This window comes from Podarcis cretensis (genome assembly GCF_951804945.1).
Source record: "Podarcis cretensis genome assembly, chromosome: 10".
Lineage (NCBI taxonomy): Eukaryota > Metazoa > Chordata > Lepidosauria > Squamata > Lacertidae > Podarcis > Podarcis cretensis.
The window spans coordinates 28,078,099-28,105,256 of record NC_137179.1 but is presented as its reverse complement, the minus strand read 5'-3'; the positions used below and the strand labels follow the sequence as shown (position 1 = coordinate 28,105,256).

At 44.7% G+C, this 27,158-nt stretch overlaps 2 protein-coding genes across 6 annotated transcripts; one reads left to right on the top strand and one right to left on the bottom strand.

The window, feature by feature from the left end:
• Positions 1-945: 945 nt before the first annotated feature.
• LOC307225145 (apolipoprotein L2-like) lies at positions 946-26,999 on the bottom strand. Of its 5 annotated transcripts, none has more exons than XM_079992966.1 (4): positions 26,827-26,998; positions 9,193-9,274; positions 7,761-7,887; positions 946-2,054 (listed from the first exon to the last, which is right to left on the bottom strand). In XM_079992966.1, exons 2-4 carry the CDS (start codon positions 9,221-9,223, stop codon positions 1,166-1,168), a joined length of 1,047 nt encoding a protein of 348 aa, XP_079849092.1. In that variant the 5' UTR covers positions 9,224-9,274; positions 26,827-26,998; the 3' UTR covers positions 946-1,165. The 5 variants fall into 5 exon arrangements, with proteins under 5 accessions (XP_079849092.1, XP_079849090.1, XP_079849091.1 ...); XM_079992964.1 differs by having other exon boundaries at positions 7,761-7,890; positions 26,827-26,997; XM_079992965.1 differs by lacking the exon at positions 26,827-26,998 and adding an exon at positions 10,302-10,375 and having other exon boundaries at positions 7,761-7,890.
• MB (myoglobin) lies at positions 19,748-25,644 on the top strand. Its single transcript, XM_079993193.1, has 3 exons — positions 19,748-19,974; positions 22,040-22,262; positions 22,638-25,644. The coding sequence occupies exons 1-3, from the start codon at positions 19,880-19,882 to the stop codon at positions 22,782-22,784; spliced, it is 465 nt and encodes a 154-aa protein (XP_079849319.1). The 5' UTR covers positions 19,748-19,879; the 3' UTR covers positions 22,785-25,644.
• Positions 27,000-27,158: the final 159 nt, after the last annotated feature.

Here is a 27,158-nt window from a genome sequence, read left to right as displayed (position 1 = left end):
CAGGTCTGGATATACAGTAACTGAAGACACGGCATTTCCTTAGTCTTGAGGTCTGTGCTAGTGTGTTTACTGGGAACTCGACTGCTTTCATCGCATCTCATCCAGAGAGGTCCTGAGGTTAATCTGAGATGCAGATTACAAACCAGATTCCAGTCTTAAATGGAACATGGGGAAAGGAATGGTGCTTTGCATCAATAAACAGCCAGCTTTCTTACTCCCCAATAATGAATGGGTTTCATTTATTTATGAAAAAGAAGCTCCTATCAAATCACACCCAAACTCTTTCAAAACTCTTTCAAAATATGTAAACAACACTTGGAAAATAAATCTGAAGTTTAAATCTGGAAAGGCAAGCTGTTCCTAAAAAGACAGCCCCACCCATGGGAAACTTGTTCAGTAGGAACACCTTCCTTACTCAATGCACTTCACACTTCTCCTTTTTAAGGGTATATTCTGCAACATGCCATTGATGCAATAATAATGCATTATTGGTTGGTATGTGTATGTATTGGTGGGTCCATCCATCCATCATTCCATTTTATTAGTTGTGATGCCTCCCCTGTGTTACTGCAATATTGCCATCAGGGGGTGGTGTGGAATCTTGTGTCACAATGTAGCAAAAGCAGAACAAACCCTGGAATATTTGTGGTATGATAAGTTGCAGGATTGCAGCAGTATGGGACATGCACCAATTGGAAATGAAGCAGTATGTTCGCCCCCAATTTTTGCAGGCACAAACAGTGGGATCATGTATAACTCTCCCAATACCATCATGAGCACAAATCATCATGAATGCACAATAAAAACAGCACCTGGAGAGGCTGTCAATGTTACCAGCCATGAGTTACTAATATAGATGGCCAGCTTACCGAGTGGTTAATGTGGGCAAGACTTACCGCCTCATAAGGCCCCCAAACTAGAATCGACAGCAGGGCAATCACACAATCACACACAAAGCATGCTTTCATTAATTCAGGCAACCTTTCAGATCTATGGTAGAAAATGTTGACACATGGGAAAATGGGCATCTGTATTGGGCCAGAGTTTCTTGAAGAAATGTGAAGTAGATAGCTGCAAGTCAGAAACGATTCCAGATATTTACCACGACCAAATACAGACTAATAGAGAATTGCGTAGTTTACGCACATGCCATCTGTTTCTTTGCTCACTCTGATTCGCACACAAGGCCTTTCATTTCCTCATAGAGCCTGTCAATATGACGAAGTTCTTCTTCCAGTTTGCTAGCTTTCTTTCTTATCTCTGCAGCTGTTTCTGCCTTGGCTCCCTCAGTCAAATGTTTAGCATCCTGAACAATGCCATAGGCATCGAAGAGGAGAAACACCCCAGTTGATGCAGCACTCAGCAGCCTGGCCCCTTTGGTCATGGCAAGGGTGGTTCCTGCAAAGACCTTTCTGGCATGCTTGGCCCCTCGGATTGTACCCCGGGATCTGCTACCAGCAGCAGTGACTCGCTTTGCTAAATCCTTCAAGCCAGGATTGGCTCGCACTTGCTTCAAAGCCTTTACATTCATTCTGATTCCCTTCACAGCCTTATACAGGTCAGGAACTTGACCGGCAACATTGGAGACAAGTTGTTTCATGTTTTCCCCCACAGCCCCGCTATTTGGGGGCGATCCAAAGCAGAAATCAGGATGCATTGCCTTTCTTAGACTTTTCTCACATTCATTCACCAGTTCTTGAGCTTTTTTCCTTTCCTGTGAATTATTCACGCTCTCATATAAGGTGGCAGAAAGGCCAGTCGCTGTTGCCACTGCCCCTAAACCGATCCCAGTGGCTGTCAAGATCAAACTCCCACCTGCTGTGATGGGGGCCAAGGTGAGTCCCAGGATGGTCAAGAGGCCAGAGGAGGCACTGGTAGAGTTGGCAGCAATGCTGGCGATAGTACACTTCTTATGGGTCTGGTCAATGTCATCAGCCATTTCCCAAAGGCATCTGATACACTTTTCAATCTCTTCTCTCTGGGTAGGGAATTCATTCAGAAATCGGGCAAAATATTCACTGTCTCTTTCTTCCCAAGGCACATCTTCTTCCATTCTGTCAAAATTTAAAATAACACATTTTAAACACACACACACCTTTTTATTTTTAGGAGGGCTGCTTTTGCACAAGTCTGTCTGAAGTCACTTCTGGATGGCCTGCTTAATGAGCATTCCGTCAGATTTGTTTGCAGAGATTAGATGCTGCTGCCCATTTAACGAGCATTTGTTCGGATTTGTTTGTAGGGCATCAAAGCACAGGTTATCCTACACTTTCCAGTGCCTTTTCATATCACAGAAGTCTGATTTTGGGGGGAAGTGGGTTTGTTTTGCAAGAGCTCCAGATCAGGTGGACAGCTCCACACCTCATTGTTTTTTGAACTGATTATGGAGCCAGGCAAGCCCTATCAAAATACACAGCTGAGTGTGGATGTCCCATGCTGCTTGCATGAGTAGGATGATGACCACTGTCAAATAAAAGGAATGTCAGAGTCACAAATCTGATGCCAATGAAAAATATCAAGCTCTGCTACTGCTCTGCCATAGAAAAGTAGTTACAGATAAATAGCTAAATAAATGTCATTTCTGATGTTCGCTTTCTATGAGAATCCAAGTATAAATTACACATGTGCTTCATCAAGTGAAGGGTAATTGCTTGTAGAATTAAGCTTTTCTCTCTTTTAAAGCCTCAGGAACAATTGATGGTTCTTTTTCCAGCTGCCGCTCTTTTGAAAAGAGAGATGCTCACTCCATAATAATTTATGAACATCCCCACACAGATTGGTGAGGCTTTGTTGATTTACTGAAGGCAAAACTGAAGTCTAGGGTCATAATTTTTTCCCCTCACCCACCAAGGCATGTTTGCTGGAACTTTGCAAATGTGGTTGAGATTATACAAGAAAGGCAGTACAAGAAATGGTTGTGTTTAACTTCTTTAGTAAGGTAAGCGTTCATTACTCTGGAGAACAGCTGCAATCATAAAAATGCATATTGCAAGCACCTGCTGTTTTTTGTTTTTGTTTTTCCACAAAAACCCTGATGTCTCCATAGCAAAGCTTTTCTTGCAAGAAGGATAGGAATGTAATGACCTCATGGAAACATGGAGAACTCTAAAAACTACTCGACCATTTCTTTTCTGGGAAATGCTCTTTCAGGGCAGTCCTACAAAAATGGGGTTTTCTCCCATATGTGGGAATATAATACAATAGTCTGCTCTGAGTGGCACACAAACCTGTTTGGAAAACATGGATGCATCTGAGGAAACATTGGTGTGGGTAGGTGGTGTGTGTGTGTGTGTGTGTGTGTGTGTAGAGAGAGAGAGAGAGAGAGAGAGGGAGAGGAAGGAAGGAAGGAACCTGTGTTACTATGTGAATTTAGAGGTATTCTAGGTGGGTAAAGGTAAAGGGACCCCTGACCATTAGGTCCAGTCGTGACCGACTCTAGGGTTGCGGAGCTCATCTTGCTTTATTGGCCGAGGGAGCTGGCATACAGCTTCCGGGTCATGTAGCCAGCATGACTAAGCCGCTTCTGGCGAACCAGAGTAGCACACGGAAATGCCATTTACCTTCCCGCCAGAGCAGTACTTGCACTTTGACGTGCTTTCGAACTGCTAGGTTGGCAGGAGCAGGGACCAAGCAACGGGAGCTCACCCCGTCGCGGGGATTTGAACCGTGACCTTCTGATCGGCAAGTCCTAGGCTCAGTGGTTTAACCCACAGCGCCACCCACGTCCCTATTCTAGGTGGGACCTGCAACAAAATATTTCAGTGTATCTTTCCTCTTAAAAGGAGGGCAGGGCATCCATTAAGCTCTTCCCTCCAAGCAGAGCAGTTCCAAGTTCCCCATCTTTACTGGCGTTTCCCCTGAACCACAGTTCATTCTTGGTGTCTTCAATGGGGCTGTTTGGTGGCTCTTTGCAGGGGAATCAAAATGTCCCATTTTCTCGTCCTCTCTCCTTTGCAGGTATGTGTGTCTGCGTGACATTTTCCTTGTGGGTAAATATTTATTGTTACTTATACTATTGCCATGTGTTCTGGTTTTCTCATAAGGTGGCCAAGGTGACATGTACATGACAGTAGGCTTCTGAATAGCAGCTGCTGGGAACCCCAGGGGGGAGAGTGCTACTGTGCTTGGATCCTGCTTGCAGACTTCCCATAGGGGTCCCATATGGCTACTGTGAGAACAGGATGCTGGACTATCAGATAGATGGTCCCATGGCCTGATCCAGCAGGCCATCTTAGTCTCTTATACACAGTGCACTCGCACACAATTTTATTCTCATTACAACCCTGTAAAGCAGGCGTCGGCAAACTATGGTCCGCGGGCCGGAAATTGCCCTCAGGATCAGTGTGGGGATTCTGTTCTTTATTTATTTTTTCAGCACCACCATTTCCCTCCTGGCACCTTTCCGCCCTCCCTCTCACACACCGCGGTGCCTCCTCCCTCCTCCCAGCTTCTCCCCACCCTGTGTAGAGGAGAAAGGGGGCTGGGCTGGGCTGGTTGGCTGGCTGCCATTTTGAGCAGCGCCTCTCTGGAGCCAGCCAGCCCTTTCATGCCGCTCATCCCTCCGCCACTGCCGCTGCTGCCCTGGTGCTCCTGTGGGCAGTCCAGAGTCCCCCCCCCACTGGCTGCATGGCAGCGATCTGGTCTCCGCTGCCGGTGGGAGGGCTCTGGATTGCACAAAGGCCTCAGGAGACCTTGCCGCAGTCTGGAGCTCACTCCACCGCTGGTGCGGTGGTGATTAGGCCTCTGCTGCTGGCGGGAGGGCCCCCATCCCACCCTTGAAGCGTGGAAGAGGTGCTGGCAGCAGGAAACCCAGCAGGCCACAATGCAGCACCAAACCCAGGTGAGGACCGCCCATCCAAACAATGACGATCATCAGTGCAGGTAAGATTTTTTTTTTTTAATTTAAATTTTTATCATCTACAATACTGTCTGGGCTGCCTGGTGCTCTTTCATGGAATGTGTCCCTTTATAATGCATCTGTGGGTTATTTGTGGGGCCTGCCTGGTGTGCATAGTGTGCATAGGAATTTGTTCATCCCCCCCCAAAAAATATAGTCCGGCCCCCCCACAAGTTCTCAGGGCCAGTGGACCGGCCCCCTGCTGAAAAAGTTTGCCGACCCCTACTGTAAAGTATGGTGACCTGAGAGATTAAGCCTGGCTTGAGGTTGTTCGTGAGTTTTGTGGCTAAGCAAGCACCTGATTCTGGATCTCTCCAGTCCTCTTGCCACAATCTAACCACTACACCACAGTGGCTTTCCAATATGTATTCTGGAAGAGATTGAATGCTGGTACACATGGCTCATTTTGAATCATTCAGATGGGGTGGCCATGTTAACTGGACTCTAGTGCAAGACAATTTTGCTGGCATGGCAGCACGAAGAGCTTTGGATGTCCCCAGTGTTGCTGTTAGGGCAGGACTTTGGGACAGACCTCTGAAGCCCCACTCAACAGCTTAGGCTCCAGAGGGCTCCCACTTGCAGGAGGGATGGCTTCCACATTTTGAAGTAGCATCAAAGAGTTGGAAGGAACTTTGAAAGGTAATCAAGCCCACTCTCCTTCCAATGCAGGTAGAAGCCACTGTCGTCTAACGGTCCCCCCACATAAGATCAGAGTTTAAAAAGACTTAATTGCAACAATTAATGTATATTTTATTTCCTCCCCCACACAGTCATTGTAGGCAGTACGTTTGTAAACATGTCTTCACACAGGATGCTTAAAAAATAACAGTAATTGCTGTTGTTATGCCTCTTTTAGACACCAGTATTACCCTAGTCAACTGTCCCTTTCTACAAAGACTGCTAAGACAATCTGTCCCCTCTCCCAACTTGTTCTTGTTACTGGGAGAGATTGTGCAGGTGGATCACACTTATCAAAATATACAGCTAAGTTTGGATGTCCCAGGGCGCTTCCAAGAATAAACAGAGTGCATTCTGGGATATTAGCAGGGAGCTATATGCCTGGCAGGGACGCAGGTGGCGCTGTGGGTTAAAGCCTCAGCGCCTAGGACTTGCCGATCGAAAGGTCGGCGGTTCGAATCCCTGCGGCGGGGTGCGCTCCTGCTGCTTGGTCCCAGCGCCTGCCAACCTAGCAGTTTGAAAGCACCTCCGGGTGCAAGTAGATAAATAGGGACCGCTTACCAGCGGGAAGGTAAACGGCGTTTCCGTGTGCGGCTCTGGCTCGCCAGAGCAGCGATGTCACGCTGGCCACGTGACCCGGAAGTGTCTCAGGACAGCGCTGGCCCCTGGCCTCTTAAGTGAGATGGGCGCACAACCCCAGAGTCTGTCAAGACTGGCCCGTACGGGCAGGGGTACCTTTACCTTTACCTTTATATGCCTGGCAGAACAGTTATCAGTTCAAAGGAATGTCAAAGTCACTTAGCTGACGACATTCGTGGAATACATGAAGAAATGCTTTGTTATGCTACAGAAGAGGCAGTCCCCCCAAAGCAGGCATTTTGATGCTTCCGGTCTTCCTGAAATAGTGTAAAACCAAAATAAGGATTGTTGTAACTTAAAAAAAATTAAAAAATTAAAATGCCACACTTCTGAGTTATTCCACCTCCTTGCTCTGCACGTATTTGTGTAAGCACTTGGTTCTTAAGAGATTAATTGAGCTGAAATTAATCCTATAATCCTCTCTAAAGTGGGGATAGGAAAGTGGTTCAAGACCCAAATGGGAGGAAGCCATCAGAAGGTAAAGAAAACAAACCTAAAAGTAGCTTGCTAGGCCCTGGATACCACGGAGAATTAAACGCTACTCTCCAAAGTTCAGCTGGGCAGCTTTTTGTTGAGTTCCCTTTTGAGTTAATTTGGACCAAACTGAAAGAAGTGGGGAATTAACTGAATGAATGAATGTAGGCCAGGATTCCACAGCAAAATGAGTCACATGCCCAGAAACATCCCATATAGACCAAAGCCCAATAATGACCAAGGCTGAGCATGCAACTTCAGATAAGACCCTCAAATAGGTTTCATCTGGATGGAGCCTCTGAGCCAAACCTGCCAAACCGCCCTTTACTGAATTCTTCTAGGATGTACTGCCAATGGCTGCATTTTAGCAGTTTATCTAGCATCCTTGTCCTACCACTGCTGTAGTCATTTCCCCTTGCTGCCCACATTTCGAATTCATTGCACCATGGATGAGGAACGTGGGGCCCTCCAGTGGTTCAGCTCCAGCTCCCATCAACCAGCATGACCAACAGTTAAGGATGACAAGTGCTGTAGTCTGACGGTGCCTGGAGGGCCCCAGGTTTCCCATCCCTGCCCTAGTCTTTGGAGAAGAAGGTTGTGCATGAATGTGCCAGATCATATGGCAGTCTAACAGTTGCCAGGAGACTCCAGCACAGGAGCAAATATACACAATGAATAAGAAACTTGCATCTTTGTCAGACATGAGGACTGCCACCTGACAGCCATTCTGATAGAGGACTGTGAAATAGGACACACAGTGGAGGGTGGAGATGTTTGCCTCCATTTCATGCTATTTTCTAAAAGTGTCTCCCTACCCCAGAGTAGCTGCTGATCCGGTTTGTAAAGGAGACGTTTTTATTACTCTGACTGTTTGCTACCTAATGACGTTAACAGTTTCTTTTCACTTTATGACTGGGAGTAGCCATGTGGTGTTATCTGCTTGTGTAGTTAAATCTGTTAAATGCTTTTTCAAGGAAAAACACCCCTGTTAAATGCTTTTGCAATCATTGCTGATGATTAACACACCAAACAATGCTGAGAGTGGCAAGCATATATGCTATTGATGGGTTACCTCTCAAGTTCGGCCATGTTCTCCTTGCAGTCTTCACCTTCATCAAGGAGATTTTGCAGCTCTTCATACTCTAGTCTGTCCGGCCAAAGTTCTGCGCTTCCCATGGTGTGGTTGTCGCACTCAGCATCTTCTAGATGAGGACAAAAAAGAAAAGCCAAAGCCCTCGTTATGCAGAGGGTCATCACAACCACATTGCACCATACAAAGTCTAGGAGGAACTATACGATAAAAATAATTAAAAATAAATCACAGAACAAAAGGCTCTGCAAAAAAAGCACACAAATAAAACCAGCAGAAAACATAGTGGCTGAAACCGTTCCAAATCCACATGAAGCACAGCAAGGGGAAGTTTGGTGCAAAGACTGAAGCCCCCAATAGATTCTAACTGAAAGGTGTGGGAGAACAGCAATGCCTTTCCCTGAGAGAGGGTAGGACTAGCTAGCTGCAATTAGAGATGGGGGATAACTTTGATTCAGTTTGCATTTAAAGACAAACCTACGTAATTCACTCTTCCAGAAGCAATATGGGAATCAAAACACAGCCATCCTACAAAATTTGCATTTCTCTGAATTTTGCGAAGCTGTTCTCCAGCCAAACAATGCTTACAGACATGCATACATTGGGAGAAAGTCTGCATGGAAGTTAATGTATTAGTGAAAATTACACACACACAAAATTATTTACATTGGGGAAAATTGCTTGTAATAATAATCATCCTCATATCTTGCCCATCTGACTGGGTTGACCCAGGCACTCTGGGTGACTTCCCACAGATGTAAAAACATAACATGTACATTAGTCACAACTGCATACAAAAATATGTTTATTAGGAGAAATTCACAATAAAAAGCTGGTGAATTTTCATGATTTTTTTTTAAAGAAAGGAATCACATATTGCTGCAGAAATGAGGAGACTGGAAAATGGAGAAAATGAGGAAATCGAAATTGACAGGCCCCTTCATTCTGTAGCTGCAATTCTGATCAGGAGAACATCACACTGCAACATTTCATTGCAGTGCCCACTTGTACTACTAATAACTGACACTCTCTCATGCTCTCTGCACAAATGCCTTGTTTGCAACAGAGGAATGTTTGTGAAACCCTGCTGCCTTTGACATGAGTCAAACAGGATCAGTGTGACAGGGTGGGGTGACTCAATCCCTCTGGCCCCAGAAGGTTGTGAACATTCACACCCTCCCAGTCTAGGCAAAGAACCCCAGCAGAAAGACAAACATAGGAAGCTTCTGTACACCATGTCAGTTTATTTGCCTGTCCAGCCCAGTATTACCTGTTCTGACTGGCAGCAGAGAGAGCTCTTTGCCATCACTTGACCCTTTTAAGAAAATGCCAGGGATTGAATTTGAGCCCTTCTGAATGCAAAGTATCTGCTCTACCGCCCCTGAGCTAACCCCCCCCCCCCCAAGAGACCTACCTTCATAAATCTGACATCCTTCAGAGGTCATTCTTGGAGGAATCTTGTGGCGAAAACCTCTCGGCTTTGGTATATTTCAAGCCTGGCAAGGAAAAAAAAGAGTGCAGAAAATGACAACAAAGGCAGATCACGTCGAAATCTCAGCAATAGCAGAATTGTCATCGTTACAGTTCCAACCATTTTTAAATTTACAGTGGTACCTCGGGTTAAGAACTTAATTCGTTCCGGAGGTCCGTTCTTAACCTGAAACTGTTCTTAACCTGAAACACCACTTTAGCTAATGGGGCCTCCCGCTGCCGCTGCGCCGCCAGAACACGATTTCTGTTCTCCTCCTGAAGCAAAGTTCTTAACCTGAGGTACTGTTTCTGGGTTAGTGGAGTCTGTAACCTGAAGTGTATGTAACCTGAAGCATCTGTAACCCGAGGTACCACTGTAACTGAATTACTGAATTCAGTTTTAGCCTGGTCTCTGCATTCTTTGCACAAATCTGAACCTGGAGATTCCTCACACTCAAGCTGTATCTGTGAGACGTAGGAACACAAGAGAAGTCCTGCTGGATCAGGCCAGGAGCCCATCTAGTCCAACGTCCTGGTCTCACAGTGGCCAATGGGATGCTTGTGGTAAGGACCTGAGCACAAGAGCACTCTCTCGCCACCTTGTGGCTCCCAGCAGCTGCTATTCAGAGGTCTACTGCCTCCAACAGTAGAGGGATATCAGACAAACTGGAAAAAAATAAGTTTTAACTGTGATGGTGGTGCATAGGCATCCTGAGATGAATAAATCCTAAGGTTATGGAGGAACTAGATGAGAGGCTTAAGACTAGGGATGGAGCAGAAATTTGATCCAGTTTCCATAAAGGTCTTCACATTTTCTGAAACAGTATGTAAACCAAAACACAGCTATCTGAAATTGGCCCTTATCCAAATGCTGCAATGCACTTCTCCACTTACTTCTTACTTACTTCTGTGTAGACCTGGTTAGGACCCCTGTCTTCTGTAGCTTTTCTCCCCATGGAAAACCCTCCTGCCAAGGCAACACCAAATCTGTTTGCTGGCTGTTAGGTTGGCAAGATCAACAGAACGGGACCCAGACAACCCTCTTGGGCTTACCTTTTTCATTTGCCTGGGTGACTTCTGCTAAACTGATGCGCAGAGCAGTCTAGCAGTAGGTGGAGGAGGTGTGTTCCTGGTTAATAAGTAGATGAGAATATTGACATTTGCAGTTTGCACAAACAGCAGACAACTGAGTGTCATCAGAGGCCTCTCAGGCATAGGAAGACACAGTAGGTTTGAAAAATACAACTAGGCTGCCAGTAACAGCCTCTTTAATACCAGTAGGGTCGAATCTGTCATTCTTTGAATCTTGAGTTTGGTTCTCCACATTTTCACACCAGTTTATTATTTATTTATTTTTAAAATAGCCTTATGAAAGTTCAACAGCATATAGTGTGAGTATGTGATTTCCCCTAATATATGCACATTACACAAAACAATTTCCCTGGTATAATGAATATTTGTATGTTATCTTCACTAATATATGCATACTTTTTAGTTATATGCATTGTACACGTTACTTGGCTAGAGAACTGCATTGCAAAATTCACCTGAGTGCAAATATTTGAAAGGGTTTTCAGTTCACAGTATTTCCGAAAGTGCAAATCAGGTAAGTTTAAAATCAGGCAAGTTCACCTTGAAATGTGAATGCAGTTAAATTTCTCCCCCATCCCTAAATAACAATCCTGCAGTAAAAGGGGGAGGTAGCTACCAGCCTGCACATATAGCAGTTCTTTTGACTACCAACAAATAGAGGCAGTGTGGTGTAGTGGTTAGAGTGTCATTCAAGAACTATGGAGACCCAGATTAAAATTCACTCTTCATCCATGAAGTTCACTGACGATCTTGGGACAGATACCAACCCCCTGCCCAATCCATCTCACGGGTTGCTGTAGGATAATATGGAAAGGGCAGAGTCATGTATGCCCCAATGAGGGTGGTTTTTACTGGGATCGCAACCCAAGGGTGAGGAGGGTTAAGAACCTCCCCCTTCCAAGATGATAAAGACAGGCCCCCTGAGCAGCAATGAGGCTTGGAAAAATACACTTCAGTTAACACCAATGGGAACTCTCCTCTACAAAGCTAAATGCAACACAGGGAGGGGGGAGACACAATGTTATAAAGATCACACCTGGGGAGCAAAGGGTTCAGCCTTCCTTGTGCATTTTAAATCTGTGGGGGTCCTGCAACTATAGTTAAAGAGGCAAGGAAACAGACATAGTTGAATGCTGTGCATTTAGCTCAAGGGTAGCCAATGTGGTGATTACTGAACCCCATTCCTATCAGCCCCAGCCTACATTGCCAATGAACTGGGCTTTGTGGGAGTTGTAGTCCTGAAACAGACAGAAGTGGGTTCCACGTTGGCTAACTCTGATTTAGCACAACATGCTAGGTTGCAGGATGGAAGGAGAAACTTGCTCGTTTAAGCAACCTGCGGGGAGAAATAATCTCCTTATGAATGTTTCTGTTTAAACCTTGAGCACAAAAACCGCAGCAAGAGTCAAGAAGATAATCACAAGATGACGTGTGCAAGGGAGGGCGATTGCGCATGTGTGCGTGGGAGAGCCCCATTCAAAAGAAAAAAGGAGAGAAAATGATGACATATCCAGAATAAAAAGAATCCAGTTGAGCCAAATTATCACTGGTGTGCTAATTTTTCTTACAGAGCAAATTGCCAGACTTGTAATTACAGTACTGTAAATGTGTATGTCATGACTCTGTGAGTAATTTCCATATGTGAGTGGGAACGATGAGAAATGCAGTAAGCTGCTTATATAATACACCTCTTTGTTCCGAAACGTATTCTGGCTGATCAGACAAGTGCTTAGGCTGTATGCAGCATGCATCCAGTAACACTGTTTCCCCCCAGATACTTGGGAGAGATCCTGCAGGCCTCTTAGTAATGAGTAAAATGTCTAGAAATGAAAGGGGGTCGAGTAGAAAGTGTTGTGAATGGATGGAGGCAAAAGCTGAAGCGGTTTCAGCTGTGCTTATCTGTAGCCCCACTCAAGCTAGAATATGGCACTGTAAAGGTCTGGGGCATGAATGGCCAAGCCAAGGGGAAATAAACATTGACTTTAGGATATGGTGGGGGTGGGGTACACACCTGTTTTACTGTCAAGGACTGCATTGCATTGGGGTACTGGTAGTAACCTATTGATAGACCTTGCAGCTTGGGTGAATTGGATTGGAATAATCACTTATGATTTATGGAGTTCAAAGGCTTTATTCATGCAGGAACTATTTACAGGATGAGCGGAGAGAGAAAATAGCACGAATCTAGTCTGGAGAGAACAGCAAACAAAATGGCTCAACTTTTTAGAGGTGGAGTTAACTTAAGCATAGTTAACTTACAGACATGTGCTGGCTAGATTACTACACACCAGGGCTTCCGGTCCTGCCTGCCTTAATGGAGGCAGCGCCCACGACAGCGGGGATCATCAGCGAACGAAAAACAAGGATGTCAGAGGGTAAATCATCCTTGCAAATTCCTCCCAGGGATGGGGGGAATGGGCTTCACTCACAGTTTGTCTCAGTACCTGGCTCTTGCTCCAGCATGGAATGGAATGTGGGCGGCAGGGAGGTGCTGAGTGCAAAAGCACTTCACCTGGCAAAACCCCTCCTACGCCACCATTAAGAAGCAGAGGTTCTTCATTTAATTGGATCTTTAATTGGCTTTAAAGTACCGGTGCATGATGGAAAAGGGTTGTAACAACATACTGCAGAATATACCAGCTACATGGATAAAAGGTTTGAATTGAGATAATATTTTCTTTGGCATGAGAGTTGTTTGGGGAGGGGGAAGCCCACGGTTTGTTTCTTCTAAGCTTCTTTTATATATATTTATGATTTGGCAACTCCCTCCAGAATATAAGATATTTACAAGCGAGGAAGGGACATTAGAGTAATATTGATATTAACAAGCAAAAATGGAAACTGCGTGTGATCTGAAATGAAGAAAGGAGGGGGAGGGGAAAATCAAGTATGACTATGTTGGAAAACAGAGTAATTCCCCTCAGCTCCGTTTAAAAACAACAGACAAGGAAAAAGAGACCAAGATTTTTGTGTGCTGTTGACAGAATATAATCTGATATAAGGTTTAATTGGGACATAAATCTCTTGCTGGAAGGAAAAGAATTAGGGGGCTGTGATGAGAATGCTGCAGAGATTCTGGGAGTTGGAAAGGAGTATTAAAATGTAAGTGCATTTGAAAATTGCACACCTTTTCCTAGGCTGAGGGGAAAATGGTGAAGATCTGTGATATGTTTTATTAGTGAAACAGAATGGTTTCTAGCAGAATGTTGCCTGTTCTGAGACATTGAAGCAAGGGACGGAGAGATAAGACCTCTGAGAAACTTTGAGATTCAGTTCTGCCCCAAGCTACGATGGGAGAACAGAACAACTGGGAAGTGAAAGAGACAACACCACATATGGACAGAAGGAATCTCCATGGACATAACAGTTTTCACACGTAGGGCAGAATAAAGATAATAATTTGAGTTCCTCACCTGAAGCTTTAGAAATTTATATATTGTAACATCATGAATGGAAATCATTAGCTTTGTAGCTGTTGACTAAGGAATTATTATTATAACTGAAATGTAACTGACATTAATTAAGATTATGGAATGCAGTGATATAAGATCGGAAATGCATCCAAACCACCATGGAGGGAGCCACTTTAACTAAAATGTATTAACTGGAAGTTGATTGGCATTTTGATACTTGCATAATTTGGAAATTAATTATAATTTGGCCATTATTGGGGGTATATTGGAAAACTAATTATATATATATCTCTATATCTATATTTATATCTATCTATCATCTATCTATCTATCTATCTATCTATCTATCTATCTATGATTACTACACAAACAGTGCCCTCACTTGTTTAAACTAACACATGCATTAACTAGAAGTTCAGGACAAGGAAATGTATTTGCTTTCCTCCAGCATCTATCAAGGGCTGAATGCTGGAAGTGGACAGGGCCAAAGTCAGTGGGTGGCAGGTCTAGAACCACAAGTGGGCATGGTCTCTCTTCTCTCCCCCCCTCTTCCTGCCACCCCTTCTCAGTCTCTCTGTCACACCTTTCCTCCCCCTCCCCCTTGCTAGGGGAGGGATATCTTTTACCAGAGGCCTAAAATGATCAATTGCAGATGGCTATTCTGCCCTCCTCTTTCCATTCTGCCATACATTTTGCATCTTCCCAATTCCCCCACTTCCCTTCTCCCGCCCCTCCAGGCTTCCATGTCCCCCTCACACTGTATAAAATGAGTCTGAAGGTTGCATAAAATCAGGCTAGAAGCAGGTTGTCCAGTCCTGCCTTAGGAGAAGGCCAACTGATGCCACAATCATGAAAGGTATATCTGAAGGAGCGTCTCCACCCCCATTGTTTTGCCCGGACCCTGAGGTCCAGCGCCGAGGACCTTTCTGGCAGTTCCCTTATTGCAAGAAGCTAAGCTACAGGGAACCAGGCAGAGGGCCTTCTTGGTAGTGGTGCCCGCCCTGTGAAACGCCCTCCCACCAGATGTCAAAGAGAACAACAACTACCAGACTTTTAGAAGACATCTGAAGGCAGCATGGTTTATGGAAGTTTTTAATGTTTGATGCATTACTGTATTTTAATATTTTGTTGGAAGCTGCCCTGAGTGGCTGGGGAAACCCAGCCAGATGGGCGGGGTATAAATAAATAATAATAATAATAATAATAATAATAATAATAATAATAATAATAATATTACGTGCCTCCGTGCCCCCTCTGAGTGAGCTGCAAAAAGGAGGAGGGACAGAGAAATCAGCCTTTGCTCTGGTAGCCCCGCTGTGTTTCCATGCTGGTTGCAATGTGAGGGGCATTTCTTCCTTTGCAGCCAGCAGGGGAGCTGCCAAGGGGAGGGCAGAGCAATCTGTGCCTCCTCCAGTAGCTTGCTGTGTTTTTAAGCTGGAGAGCACCACACGGTGCTCAGGTTTGTGTGTACGTGCTTCTATCTCCCCTCCCCAACCAACACAAGAGAAATGAAAGGGATATAAAGGAGGCATGAATGCTTCTTAGTAGCAGTTGCTGGGAACCACAGGAGAGAGAAGAGGGCTCTTGTGCTTGGGTCATGTTTGATGGCTTTACACAGGCATCTGGTTGGCTACTGTGAGACTAGGATGCTGTTCCAGATGGGCCACTGGCCTGATCCAGCAGGCTCTTCTCATGTTCTGACAAAGAACATGTGGAGGGATCAAAATGTCAGGAGCTTGTCTTACACTTGAGTAGGACCCTGGCACAGACACATGCCCGACTGGCATGTTTCCTCCCTCCTGATCGTTCGTTTGGGAGCTTCAAAAGCTTTCTTCTGCCCGAACATCACAGCGACTGATGCCAACAGGCATTGGCACACTTAGGGATCCACAGAGTCTTCACAGTTGCATAATAGAACTCAGCATTTTGGCTAATCTACTTTATTTACATATAAACACACACGGAGCACTGCAACATGGCTCCCTCTCTCTCTAGCATCAGACAGCAAAGAGAAAGAACAAAGGATAATAGTCCCACTTCATGGAACACAGTAATGCAAACATCCTGTCTCTGTCACTTCCCACTTTGTGGAGTCAAAATATACACCGTCATGTGATAGACAAAAATCCCATGACTGCAATCATGGAGCAGGAATTCTAACACAAAAGACCTGGAGAGTTGGTCTGGGCTTGTGGGAGGGAGGAGGTGTGTGCAAAGGTACTGGATAGGGAGCATTTTAAACCTGAATGATTGGCTTCAGATTGTGGGGTGGGAGGGAGAGAAAATGTCAATGGGTGGGGGGCAGAGAGGGAGGGGAGAGAGAGAGCGATGAGAGGGGTGATGGTGGTAGAAATAGAAAGCGAGAAGGCTTGTGGTTCCTCAACAGATTACCTAGATGCAGTATGGTTAGAAGAATTTATGCTGGACATAATGGACTACTAAAAATAGCTACCATTTTCTTGCCATTCCTCCCAGGTAGAAATATTAGAGGGCTTTTCATACTTAAGCTTCTATTGCATACAAATCTGCCTCAAAGGTCTGTACTACCCAGTCTCATTTGACATGTACACATTTGCTCAGGGATAATTAATGTTAATGCTAATAGCAATTCACATCTTGTTAATCAGATGTTAATTAGCCCACCTGCTACCTTCCCTCGCTGACTTTCCATCAATCTGGATAGTTACTCTGCACTTTAGATCCTCCTGGTTCATAGAGGTGGATATAGAACGACTGTATTGCTTCCAGTGTCTTATGCTAGCTCTGCAGCCTTTCCTCACACCACAGGGTGCAGCCATAAACATTCTTTTTGCGTAGCTCACTGGCGTCATAAATCATTTTAGGCTGAATTTTGCATTGAACGAAAATGAGTCTGCACTTGCTGCAATTCTCCCTTAGGGCCACCAGATGGCAGTAGATCATGTACAACAGATGCAAGACTGGGATTAGTGGCAATAAGACAATAGCCTGTGGATATTCAGCTTCAAGGCTGTTTTTAGGGTACCTCTAAAGTAGCAACAGGGAACGTGTGGCCCTCCAGACTCCAGTTCCCATTGCCCCTGACCATAGATCATGGGCTAGAGCAGCCATCCTCAACCTCGGCCCTCCAGATGTTTTGAGACAGTTCCCAGCATCCCTGACCACTGGTCCTGCTAGCTAGGGATCATGGGAGGTGTAGGCCAAAAACATCTGGAGGGCGGAGGTTGAGGAAGCCTGAGCTAGAGTTGATGGTGGTTGGAGTCCAACAATTTATGGAGAGCATGTGTTTCTTATCCCTGATCTAATAATTTCTACTGCAATTTCACAGGTAATCTAGATCTAGATCTAGATCAGTAGATCTAAAGTAGATCTAGATCAGGCCAAATCTGGAACAAAAATCCAAAGAAAACGTAACTTCCTTGCCACCAGTATTTATTCCTGACCCTGATGTTTGGTTATCCCCCGCCCCACATGGGTCACCAAGGACCCTGTGTTGGGTCCAACATAATATGATTCTTCTGCATGTTGTTGGCCTCCAACTCAGCCCCAAGCAGTGTGGCCAATGATCAGGGTGTGTGTCTGTTTTATTGAAGCTTATGTCCCCCTCAGGGCTATTGCCCTCATGTCCTGCTTGTGGACTTCCCATGGGCACCTGGTTGGCCACCATAAATGGAACTAGAGACCCTTTGCTGTGATCAAGCAGAGCTCATCTCACGTTCTTAGTACGATCATATCTCCTCTGCCATGCAGCCATCTGCCATTAATTTCTGAATGTACCCACAGGACCTGCCCTTCTCAGCCAACATAAGTTACTTCAGAACTCTTGTTAATATGCACTTTCTTACCCAGGTTTTTTCCCTAGGCATGTATTCAATGTAGCGCTACAAAGCTGTCCTATCCAGGATTTCCACCTGGCTAATGGGACCTTTCTTCCCTTGCATCCTTTAAATACAAACTTTATTTTCAGATAACTAAGTTACATGGACCAAACAAAGAAGAGAAATACGGTTTTCAGTTTCTATATTCACATATGATATAAAAGGTAAAGGTACCCCTGCCCGTACGGGCCAGTCTTGACAGACTCTGGGGTTGTGCGCCCATCTCACTTAAGAGGCCAGGGGCCAGCGCTGTCCGGAGACACTTCCGGGTCACGTGGCCAGCGTGACATCGCTGCTCTGGCCAGAGCCAGAGCCAGAGCCAGAGCCGCACACGGAAACACCGTTTACCTTCCCGCTGGTAAGCGGTCCCTATTTATCTACTTGCACCCGGAGGTGCTTTCGAACTGCTAGGTTGGCAGGCGCTGGGACCGAGCAGCGGGAGCGCACCCCGCCGCAGGGATTCGAACCACCGACCTTTCGATCGGCAAGTCCTAGGCGCTGAGGCTTTAACCCACAGCGCCACCTGCGTCCCCACATATGATATACGCAGTGGTTAAAATCCTTTCTACAGTTCAGTTTTACATCCTGAATCTGATTTTCATAGCAAGAACAATCTAATAGATTCACTTCATTTTCAGTCATTGGATCTGTCAGGGATTCTTTAGCTGTGATTCCTGTGTAGCAGGGGGTCGGACCCTTCCAACTCTACAGTTCTACAGTTCTATGATTTAAATCAGGTATAGGCAAACTCGGCCCTCCAGATGTTTTGAGACTACAATTCCCATAATCCCTGACCACTGGTCCTGTTAGCGAGGGATGATGGGAGTTGTACTCCCAAAACATCTGAAGGGCCGAGTTTGCCTATGTCTGATTTAAATATATTTAATACTGGTGTCCCCACGCCTTTCAAAGGAAGAGGAAACGTTTTGCAGTTGCTCAGTCACTGCAGAACGTGCTACTGAGGCTTGCTAATCATGACAGAGGCACCTGGGCAACTGGCCTCTGAGAAAACAAGAGGCTAACTGTGGTGTTTGCTCAGGAGCGGGAATGCAGATCAAGGCCTACCAAGTACACACGGTTGATCTTCCGTTGTCTTACACCTCTGACAGTTTTCCACATTCACACCATACATTTAAAATACTATGATACCACTTTAAACAGTCATGGCCTCCCCCCAAAGGATTCTGGGAGCTGTAGTTTGTTATGGCCGCTGAGAGTTTCCCCATGTCCTCTCACAAAGCTACAGGCCCCAGAGCTCCCTGGAAAAAGGGATTGATTGCTAAACCGCTCCTGGTATTTGTAGCTCCGTGAGGGGAATCGGGGTCTCCTAACAATTCTCAGCAGCCTTAACAAATCACAGCTCCCAGAATTCTTTGGGGGAAGCCATGACTGTTTAAAACGGCATCATAGTGCTTTAAATGTATGATGTGAATGTGGCCAATGACGCACAGTTGGCAAAAATACACAGGATGGGCACTCTCGCTCTATCAGTCCTTGTTGAGAGAGCACTCAAGGACAAGTGGGTGCCTGCTGAAGAACATGGGCAATCTTGGCACACTTGAAACTGTAGTTCTGAGGGCAGGGGACCAGTGATTGAAGTTTTTATTTTTAATTAAAAGTAGCTGCAAATCTCTGGCTTTTCTCCGAGCATAGGCTCTGACGTAGTGGGTATTTACCCATTTATTCATGCACAATTTTCCTCATCAAATGTTGCTAATAGCCCCTTCTGTGTGTGTTTGTGAGTGTGAAGTATCTGTATGCTCCACACGCCACAATAATGCTAGTAGCAACTTAGGGTCTGATTTAGGTATGGGAAAAGGCACGGTGGGATGGGAGGGAACCATTTAAATGCACACTACTGAGTGCCGCTGTGCAATCTGTTGTTTGGTCCTCAAATATGCGACTCAAAATTGTGGCATCTCCTGTGTTCTCAGGATGGAAACTGAGTAACAAGTTCTTGGCAGTGAACCTTGGTGATGCCCTTTCTGTTGGGCATGGGATCTATGCCAGCCCAGTACCAGACACAGCAATTATTTCATCTTCTGGGCTTGCCACAATAGCACCTGACTCAAAAGAGAGAGGGAGGGAGGGAGGGATTGACCAGAGTGACCTAGACCTGAGCTGTCAAATGACAGGTGCCAATCTGTAGGTCAGCTTCTTAAGCCCACAGATCTCTCTGCTTGCAATTCATTTGAGGAAGGGCACACAGGCTGCTTGTATCTATTTAGCTGAACTGCTCACTTTCCATTGTTTCCTGAGCGGCGACATTATGGGGCTCAGTGATCAGGAATGGCAGAAGGTCGTAGACATCTGGGGGAAAGTGGAACCAGACCTCCCTGCTCATGGGCAAGAAGTTATCATCAGGTAAGCAGAAGCCGGTGACCGAAATCTGAGAAGCAGCTTTCTTGTGAAGTTAGCATAGTGTCATTTTTAAGAATCAGCTTAGGAACGTTGCAAAGTTTCTGATATTATGTGGGTGGAACAGAGAGAAAGACAACTCTGCAGATAAATCTGAATGCTTTAATTCCTATCAGCCTTGATTTTTTTTTATCAGCTTTTAAAATAGATATCGACTGCTATAAGATATAGGTTGCTTTTGTAATTGACATTACTGACTGAATCATTAACACATAATAAAAGAGGATTAGAACCATAGTTGCATTATTACTTCCTGAATGTCAAACCAACTGAGGTTCTTGGAAAAGGGCACAGAAAATTGTCCAGATATATGAGATGCCTCCAGACAGTTACTATTTTGCAGGAGGGATTCTAGTGCATATTGCACATTTACGTATGTTTGCACAGTTAATGGACTGTGTGGCCCTAGCACATATCCACTTTAAAAATGAAAGAAAACACATTTTTTGTGGTTAGTAAATGCACTGAAAAATGTGGGATGAATGAATAGCAGAAAAAATTGAAAACACACCACAGACACGTTAGGATAGAAAAATCAGAATGAATGTTCAATAAAAACTGGGGATAGTCTAACCATTGTGCAAGCTTTGTGCAAGCAAAACAGGAGGAAGCCATGGATCCAGCAAAGTAGCTGTAAGTAATTTCCTGAGGATGAAGTTTCACTATTATTAGCAAAGATGCTTTAGATGATTGGAATACCTGTAATGAAATGGAGCTAAGCAGGGCGAGTGACAAAAATTTGGGGTTAAAGGAAAGATCCTGGTTCCATTGGCACTGGAGGCAATATTGACATAAAAGCTTAAGAAGAGCCCTGCTGGATTAGGCGAAAAGTCCACCTAGATGACATTCTGGTTCCTCATCATGGCCAGCCAGATACAAGGTGACCTCAAAGTGGTTTACATGTGTTATTCAAAGACTATAGCTCAGTGGTGGCGCATCTGCTTTGCATGCAGAAGGTCCAAGGTTCAATCCCTGGCATCTCCAGGTAGCTGAGAGAACCTCATGTCTGAAACCTTGGAGAGCTGCTGCCAGTCAGTGCAGACGACATTGAATTAGATGGGCCAAGGACATGATGCGATATGAGGCAGCTTCTGATGTTCCTGTGTGCCTAATCTGAACACCAGAAGTACAAATCCTAAAATGCCATTTAAAACCACAACAATAAAACAATTATAATCAACAGAGGAATAAGACATTCTTACTGGGCTATGAGTGATCGTCAAAGAAGAAGAAGACCAAAACGGACAAGGCAAACATGGCCTCTGAAAGCCTGGTGGAACCAGAGCATATTTGCTATAGGGCAAAATCCCAATTGTGTCAAGTTTTCTAGACAGAGGGTTCCCTAGCTGTGGTGCAACTAGGAAAAAGGCCCTGCTCTGGGTCCCTGTGTGATGGCCTACACCTACAGTCATCAGTGGGATTGTATGCATCCCCTGCCCATTTGTTCTCAGGGTTCGGTTTGTTGATATGGGGAGAAGCACTGCAAGAAATATGTAAGTTCCAGCTTGTTAAGGACCTTGAGTTGGGCCTGCCTGGTAACATATAGGTAGATCCTGCAAAACTGGTGTTGCATGCCATCGTGCAGAAGTGCCCATTAATATGGCTATGTGGCTGCATTCCTCACTAGCTTCAGTTTTTAGTCTGTCTTCAAAGGCATATGAATAGTTGTTTAAACAGGGAGATGATTTCAGGGTTTTTTTAAGGGCTTTGTAGCAGAAACTGGGCATTTCTCTTCCAACAAAGCTTGGAATGTGGCCCAATTAAATTGCAGGAGATTCCCAGCAATGTTATTCGAATGGCATTCTGAAGATTGAAACTCCCATTTTCCTATGAAGGGGTTACTTTCACACTGTCATAATTTCCCAGTTACTCTGATATCAGGGAACATAAATGACACAGGTAGCTATGGGTTCTCTCACAGGTGGCATCTCTGATGGATAGCCAGTTTAATCACTGCCACCCATTTACCAGTACTCCACATTGACTGGGCTATTCAATTCAATGGTTTCAGGATGTTTCAGAAGCACCCGGAGACCCAGGAGCGCTTTGACAAGTTCAAAAACCTGAAGACGGTGGATGACATGAAGAGTTCAGAAGAGCTCAAGAAGCATGGAACGACTGTCCTCACAGCCTTGGGCAAAATCCTAAAGCAGAAAGGGAACCATGAGGCAGAACTTGCACCCCTGGCACAGACCCACGCCAACACACACAAAATCCCGGTCAAGTATCTTGAGGTAGGCAGCCGTGTATGTCTGTATGGGGGGTAGTGGAATAATGCCCTTGATTGACCAGGATAAAAGCAGGAGAGAGATGGGAGGTTCTTTTCTGCTCTCTCTGTATATACAAACATTGGGTTATAGGAAGTTGATTTCTACTGAGTGAGAATGTTGGTCCATGTGCTCTCCAGAGTTTCAGACAGGGATCTTTCCCATTCCTTTTGTACTTGGTTTTGTTTGGTAGATCTTGGGGTTCTCGTAAAAAGCCAAAGTAGATCCAAAAAGCCTACCCAAATGTAGAAAATAACATTCCCTGCTTTGATATTTTAGACGTACTTTCTTTGAAAGCTGCCAGCTTTACATTTCTCTTTCCCTCCCATTCTTTCTGCACAGTTCATTTGCGAAATAATTGTTGGCGTCATTGCTGAAAAACATTCTGCAGACTTTGGGGCCGATTCGCAAGCGGCAATGAGGAAGGCCTTGGAGCTGTTCCGCAACGACATGGCCAGCAAATACAAGGAGCATGGCTTCCAGGGCTAAGAGTGAGCATGGGAGGCAATGTTCCCTTTCAGCAAGGATGGGGAGCCTGTGTGTGAGCCTCCAGATGTGGCTGGACCACAACTCCCATCACTGGCGAGGGCCAAAGGGAGGTAGAGTCAAACAACATCTGGAGGACCACAGGTTCCTCATCCCTGTCACGAAGAGAAATAAAGCAGCATGTTTTGGGTGTGTGATCAATCTAGCAGAAGAATATTCTCCTTTCATGGCAGAAAATTAGTTTGGCACCAGTTTGAAAAAAAATATACTCACTATATAAGGCTCAAGTTACACACCATGACAGAAGACCCACATCTTTAAAAGAAACTCTCTCGTTCATAATATTATTAATGCTATTATTATTATTATTATTATTATTATTATTATTATTATTATTATTATCGCCTGCCCTTCACCAGCAGGTCTCAGGGTGGGTTACAGCAGTTTCAAATTAAAAACAGTTAAAACAGGTTATAAGTGCAGGAACAGTGTAGGCCCAGAAAACACATGCATTCAGGGGTGCCGACTTGAATAAAATATTGTCTGGGGTAGGTAAGCACCTCCCTGTATCAGTCATGATCACAAGTTGTAGCACGCACATAATTTGAATGACAATGACCATCAACTTTTTTTTTGGGGGGGGGAGCAATTCCTTCAAATATTTTATTGGGGGGGGGAAGGACCTTGGCACTTAGGAGTTGGCTCCTATGCACACATCTCAGATGTGAAAAGCCGGGGTAAAGAGGTGTACCTTCAGCATTCACCAAAAGTGCTATAGAGAAGAAGTCATGTAAAGTTGAAGGTTGGAAGTGAAGTTTATAAGACCAAATGGGCATGTAGGCATGAAATGCTGAATCATCTCATGCCAAACATCTTACCACTCAGTGGTCCATCCACCAGAGTCTTTTCCTCCTCCAGGTAGGCCCTGATGCCAAACTCTAATGATCCTTTTTTGCAAAAGGTATGGTCAGATAGATAGTGGGTGGGAAGTTCAGCACCCCCTGACTATTGGTTCTTTAAATCATACCGTTGCATAATATATGAATGGTGTCAGAAGGTCTGTTACTGTAATGTGTAGCTTGGGCTGTCAACTGAGGCTTCTTTTTTTAATATTCAGCACGAATCATTGTAATTTTGGGCTTAGTAGAATAAAAATTATATACAACAGAGATAAGCGATGGTTGCCTTTGTTAAAAATCCGCTGAGATATTATCCTCCGTCTGATGTCATAATAGAGAAAGGTTGCCTTGTGGTTAGTAATAGCTGTGAAAAAATGTTGGGCGAGGCTGTTCAGAAGGCGGGTAGAAGATAGGGTTGCCAGTTCCTGCTAGATTCAGTACTACTTGCTGTTTTAATAACTTGAGATAGAAAGACTAGCAGGATTTGCTCCTGGTAAAATTCATCCCTGGTCCACCCTCCCACTCACCTTCCTTGCCTGCTGTACCAAACAGGATCCCAGTTCCATCTGGCAACAGATGGGTGAGGGAAGGGAGTTGCGAAACAATGGATGACATCACTAGGTCAAAATCTGGAGAGGAATTCCTGTTAGAATTGATTAACTGATTATTCTTAGACTGAGCAGGGGCTGGGGCCAACCTATTGTAAGCTTGTTCTAAGAAAGTTGCAAAATGGCTGGGGGGAAAATATGTGGGTGGGGTGGATCAGCATCTTGGTGCCCGTCTGCATGTGCCTTCAGAGAGAACTCACATTTTCAAGCAGCAATTCTTTTTCTGCAACCATTTGGTGCAGAAAACTGTGGATATATTCAGATAATAATCCACAGATTTGCCCGTTTCTGGTAAACCAGTAATGGGGTGTGTGATGTTCCTTGCAAGACTTACCTTGCATGGTCTTGATCCTGCAGGTCCTGCCCACATCCTTGCCATTCACATGTGTCCTAATGATGTCATCATATCATATGATGTCACAGTGCTCAGGGAAGGTTGCCATATTAGGGATGCTGGAGCACCAATTCTCTGGCATGTCTGAACTATTGAATCCCCAAGAATGGCCATCAGGTAACTTGGGGCTATATGAGGCAAAGGTAAGTGTTCATATCTGCCTTAGGTGGATGAGAGCTTTGGAAAGCAAGCAACACTGAACCCTGAGGAATAATAGTTAAAGCTGTCAGTTAAGACATTTTAGCTGATTATCCCTATGTATTTCAGTCAATTGGTTAACAGATGAGTAAACTGTATACCTGGATATGGATAAAAACAAGAGTTCTGAGGCTATAAACATACTTTATTTTTAGATAACACATGTATGCACTGTAACAGTCCCCATCTTAGAAAAAGCATTTTCTCCTGCTTGTGAGACAACACACTATGGCACCAGCCGGTTGTGTTATTTTGTAGTTTGTAATACTGTATTAAAAATAACTTAAGCATTTTATTTGTAAAAAATCTGGCCAAAGAATTGCAGGCACCCTTTAGCTGATCAAAAGGGCTTTAACAAATTGAACAAATCATCAAAAAATAAAATAAAAATGCAGTCCTGGGGGAGAGACTTTTCAGTGGAATCAGTACATTGGTTCTGAAAAGACAGAGAAGCTCCATTAATGCAATCTCATGCATGTCTACTCAGATTAAGTTCCATTTAATTAAGCTGCAACCCTATACCTACTAACCTAGGAATAAGTCCCATTGAAATCAACTGGGCTAACTTCTGAGTAGACATGTAGAAGAACACGGAGTCAATTTTCAAGGTCTTCCATGCTGACCCTGCTAATGAAATGTAAAAGTATCTCTTGTATGTAAAAGTATCTCTTCCCCTAATCCCTGCGAGTTGCTACACACTTGAGTATGTGATACACTGAATGGCAAGTGGTGTGTTTTTTAATTAATAAACCCTATTTCCTCAATGTCTGTGTTTTGTTTCTTATTTAAAGAAAGCCTGGGTGTGGAGCTTGGAAATTTATATGTACAGATGTCAAGTTTAGAAAGAATTGTAATAATTTGAAGAGAAACACTATGCATCTCACTATTTGGGGGAAGACTGTGACCAGTTGACTGCATACGCCTGCTCAGTCTGCTGCTCTTGATGGACAACTTCAAAGCCCCTCTTCTAACTTTGTAGACTTAAAAAAAAAATCTATAACCCCGATTTGGACCAGGTGGCCCTTCAGAGAGAGGACTGTTTCAATAGAGGACTGTCTTATGGCAAGATGGACATGTGGTCACCATAAGAAAAGAGGTTGGGCAGGAGGAGAGAGAGAAACAGCAAACACAACAATGAGGGACTTGCCCACACTTCCTCTGGTCCTCCTGCTTTCCCTTGGGGAAAATTGCTCTTTAGAGCTCAATCGGAACAAACGGCAATTTGGGTTTTCCCTGGATTGTCATTTGTTCTGATCTGTCACAAAAGAGTGGAAAGGAGTGGGCCAGGTGGGAAACTGCTTAGACCCGTGCTTTCTAGGCACAGCAAAATGTCGACAAGCCCTAGACCTTAGTTACAGCGTTCTTGCAATAACCAACCAGAATGGAAAGAGTTCAAGGAGAGGAGGGGCCAAAAGTTGCCAGTCTCTGAGCAGAGGCAACAGACAGGCCTGGCAGCCCCCTCTGAGAAGACAGGGGCTTGACTAAGGTCCAGTTTGAGACTAGGATGCTGGACTAGGTAGGCCTCTGGTATGATCCTGCAGGGCTCTTATGCTCTTAACTAGGGTGGCCATATTTCAAAAAGTGAAAATCTGGAGCTTTTGTGAGCTGTTTTGGGCAAAATCTCTTTTTGAGCTATTTCTAAGGAAATCTGCCATAATTGAGACTTCCAACATGGGTTGGATTTGCCCAGACATTTCATCAATTTCTGCCCGGAAACTGTTTCTGATTGCTGTGTTCAGGAAATTCCAGATGTATGGCAACCCTATCTTAACAGGCTTGGCAAAAAAGATTCCAGCTGCCTCTCCAAGGGTGGTGGTGGTGGTGGTGAGAAAGGAAAAATAAATATCAAATTGCCAGAATGCCTTCATTTCACTTGATCTGTTGCTCTGTGTAACTCAGAGGCTTGCATATTTCACCACTGCAGTTCAATAAAATTGTCATCTTACCTTTTTTTGCATTCCAACTATTCTCCCGGACACTGCTGACAGATGGCGGGTTTTTGCCTCCCTGCTATGCTGTTTGTTGCTGAAGGAGCTGTGCCTTAAATAAAGATCTGCTGTTGTCCGTTCGACATTATGCCATTCCCTGAATGAAACAGCAACTGCCCCTTGTGGGTGCAGGCCTTGGCTTGCAGGCGAGCTAAATTCTGCACCTACAACAGTTGCTCTTGTCAGTCTGAATGGGGCAGCCACCATGTAAGAGTGACTATATTAAGAATATTATACATTGTGAGCAGCAGGGTTGCTCGCTGTAGTCCTTGTTGTATAATGTGGAGGTC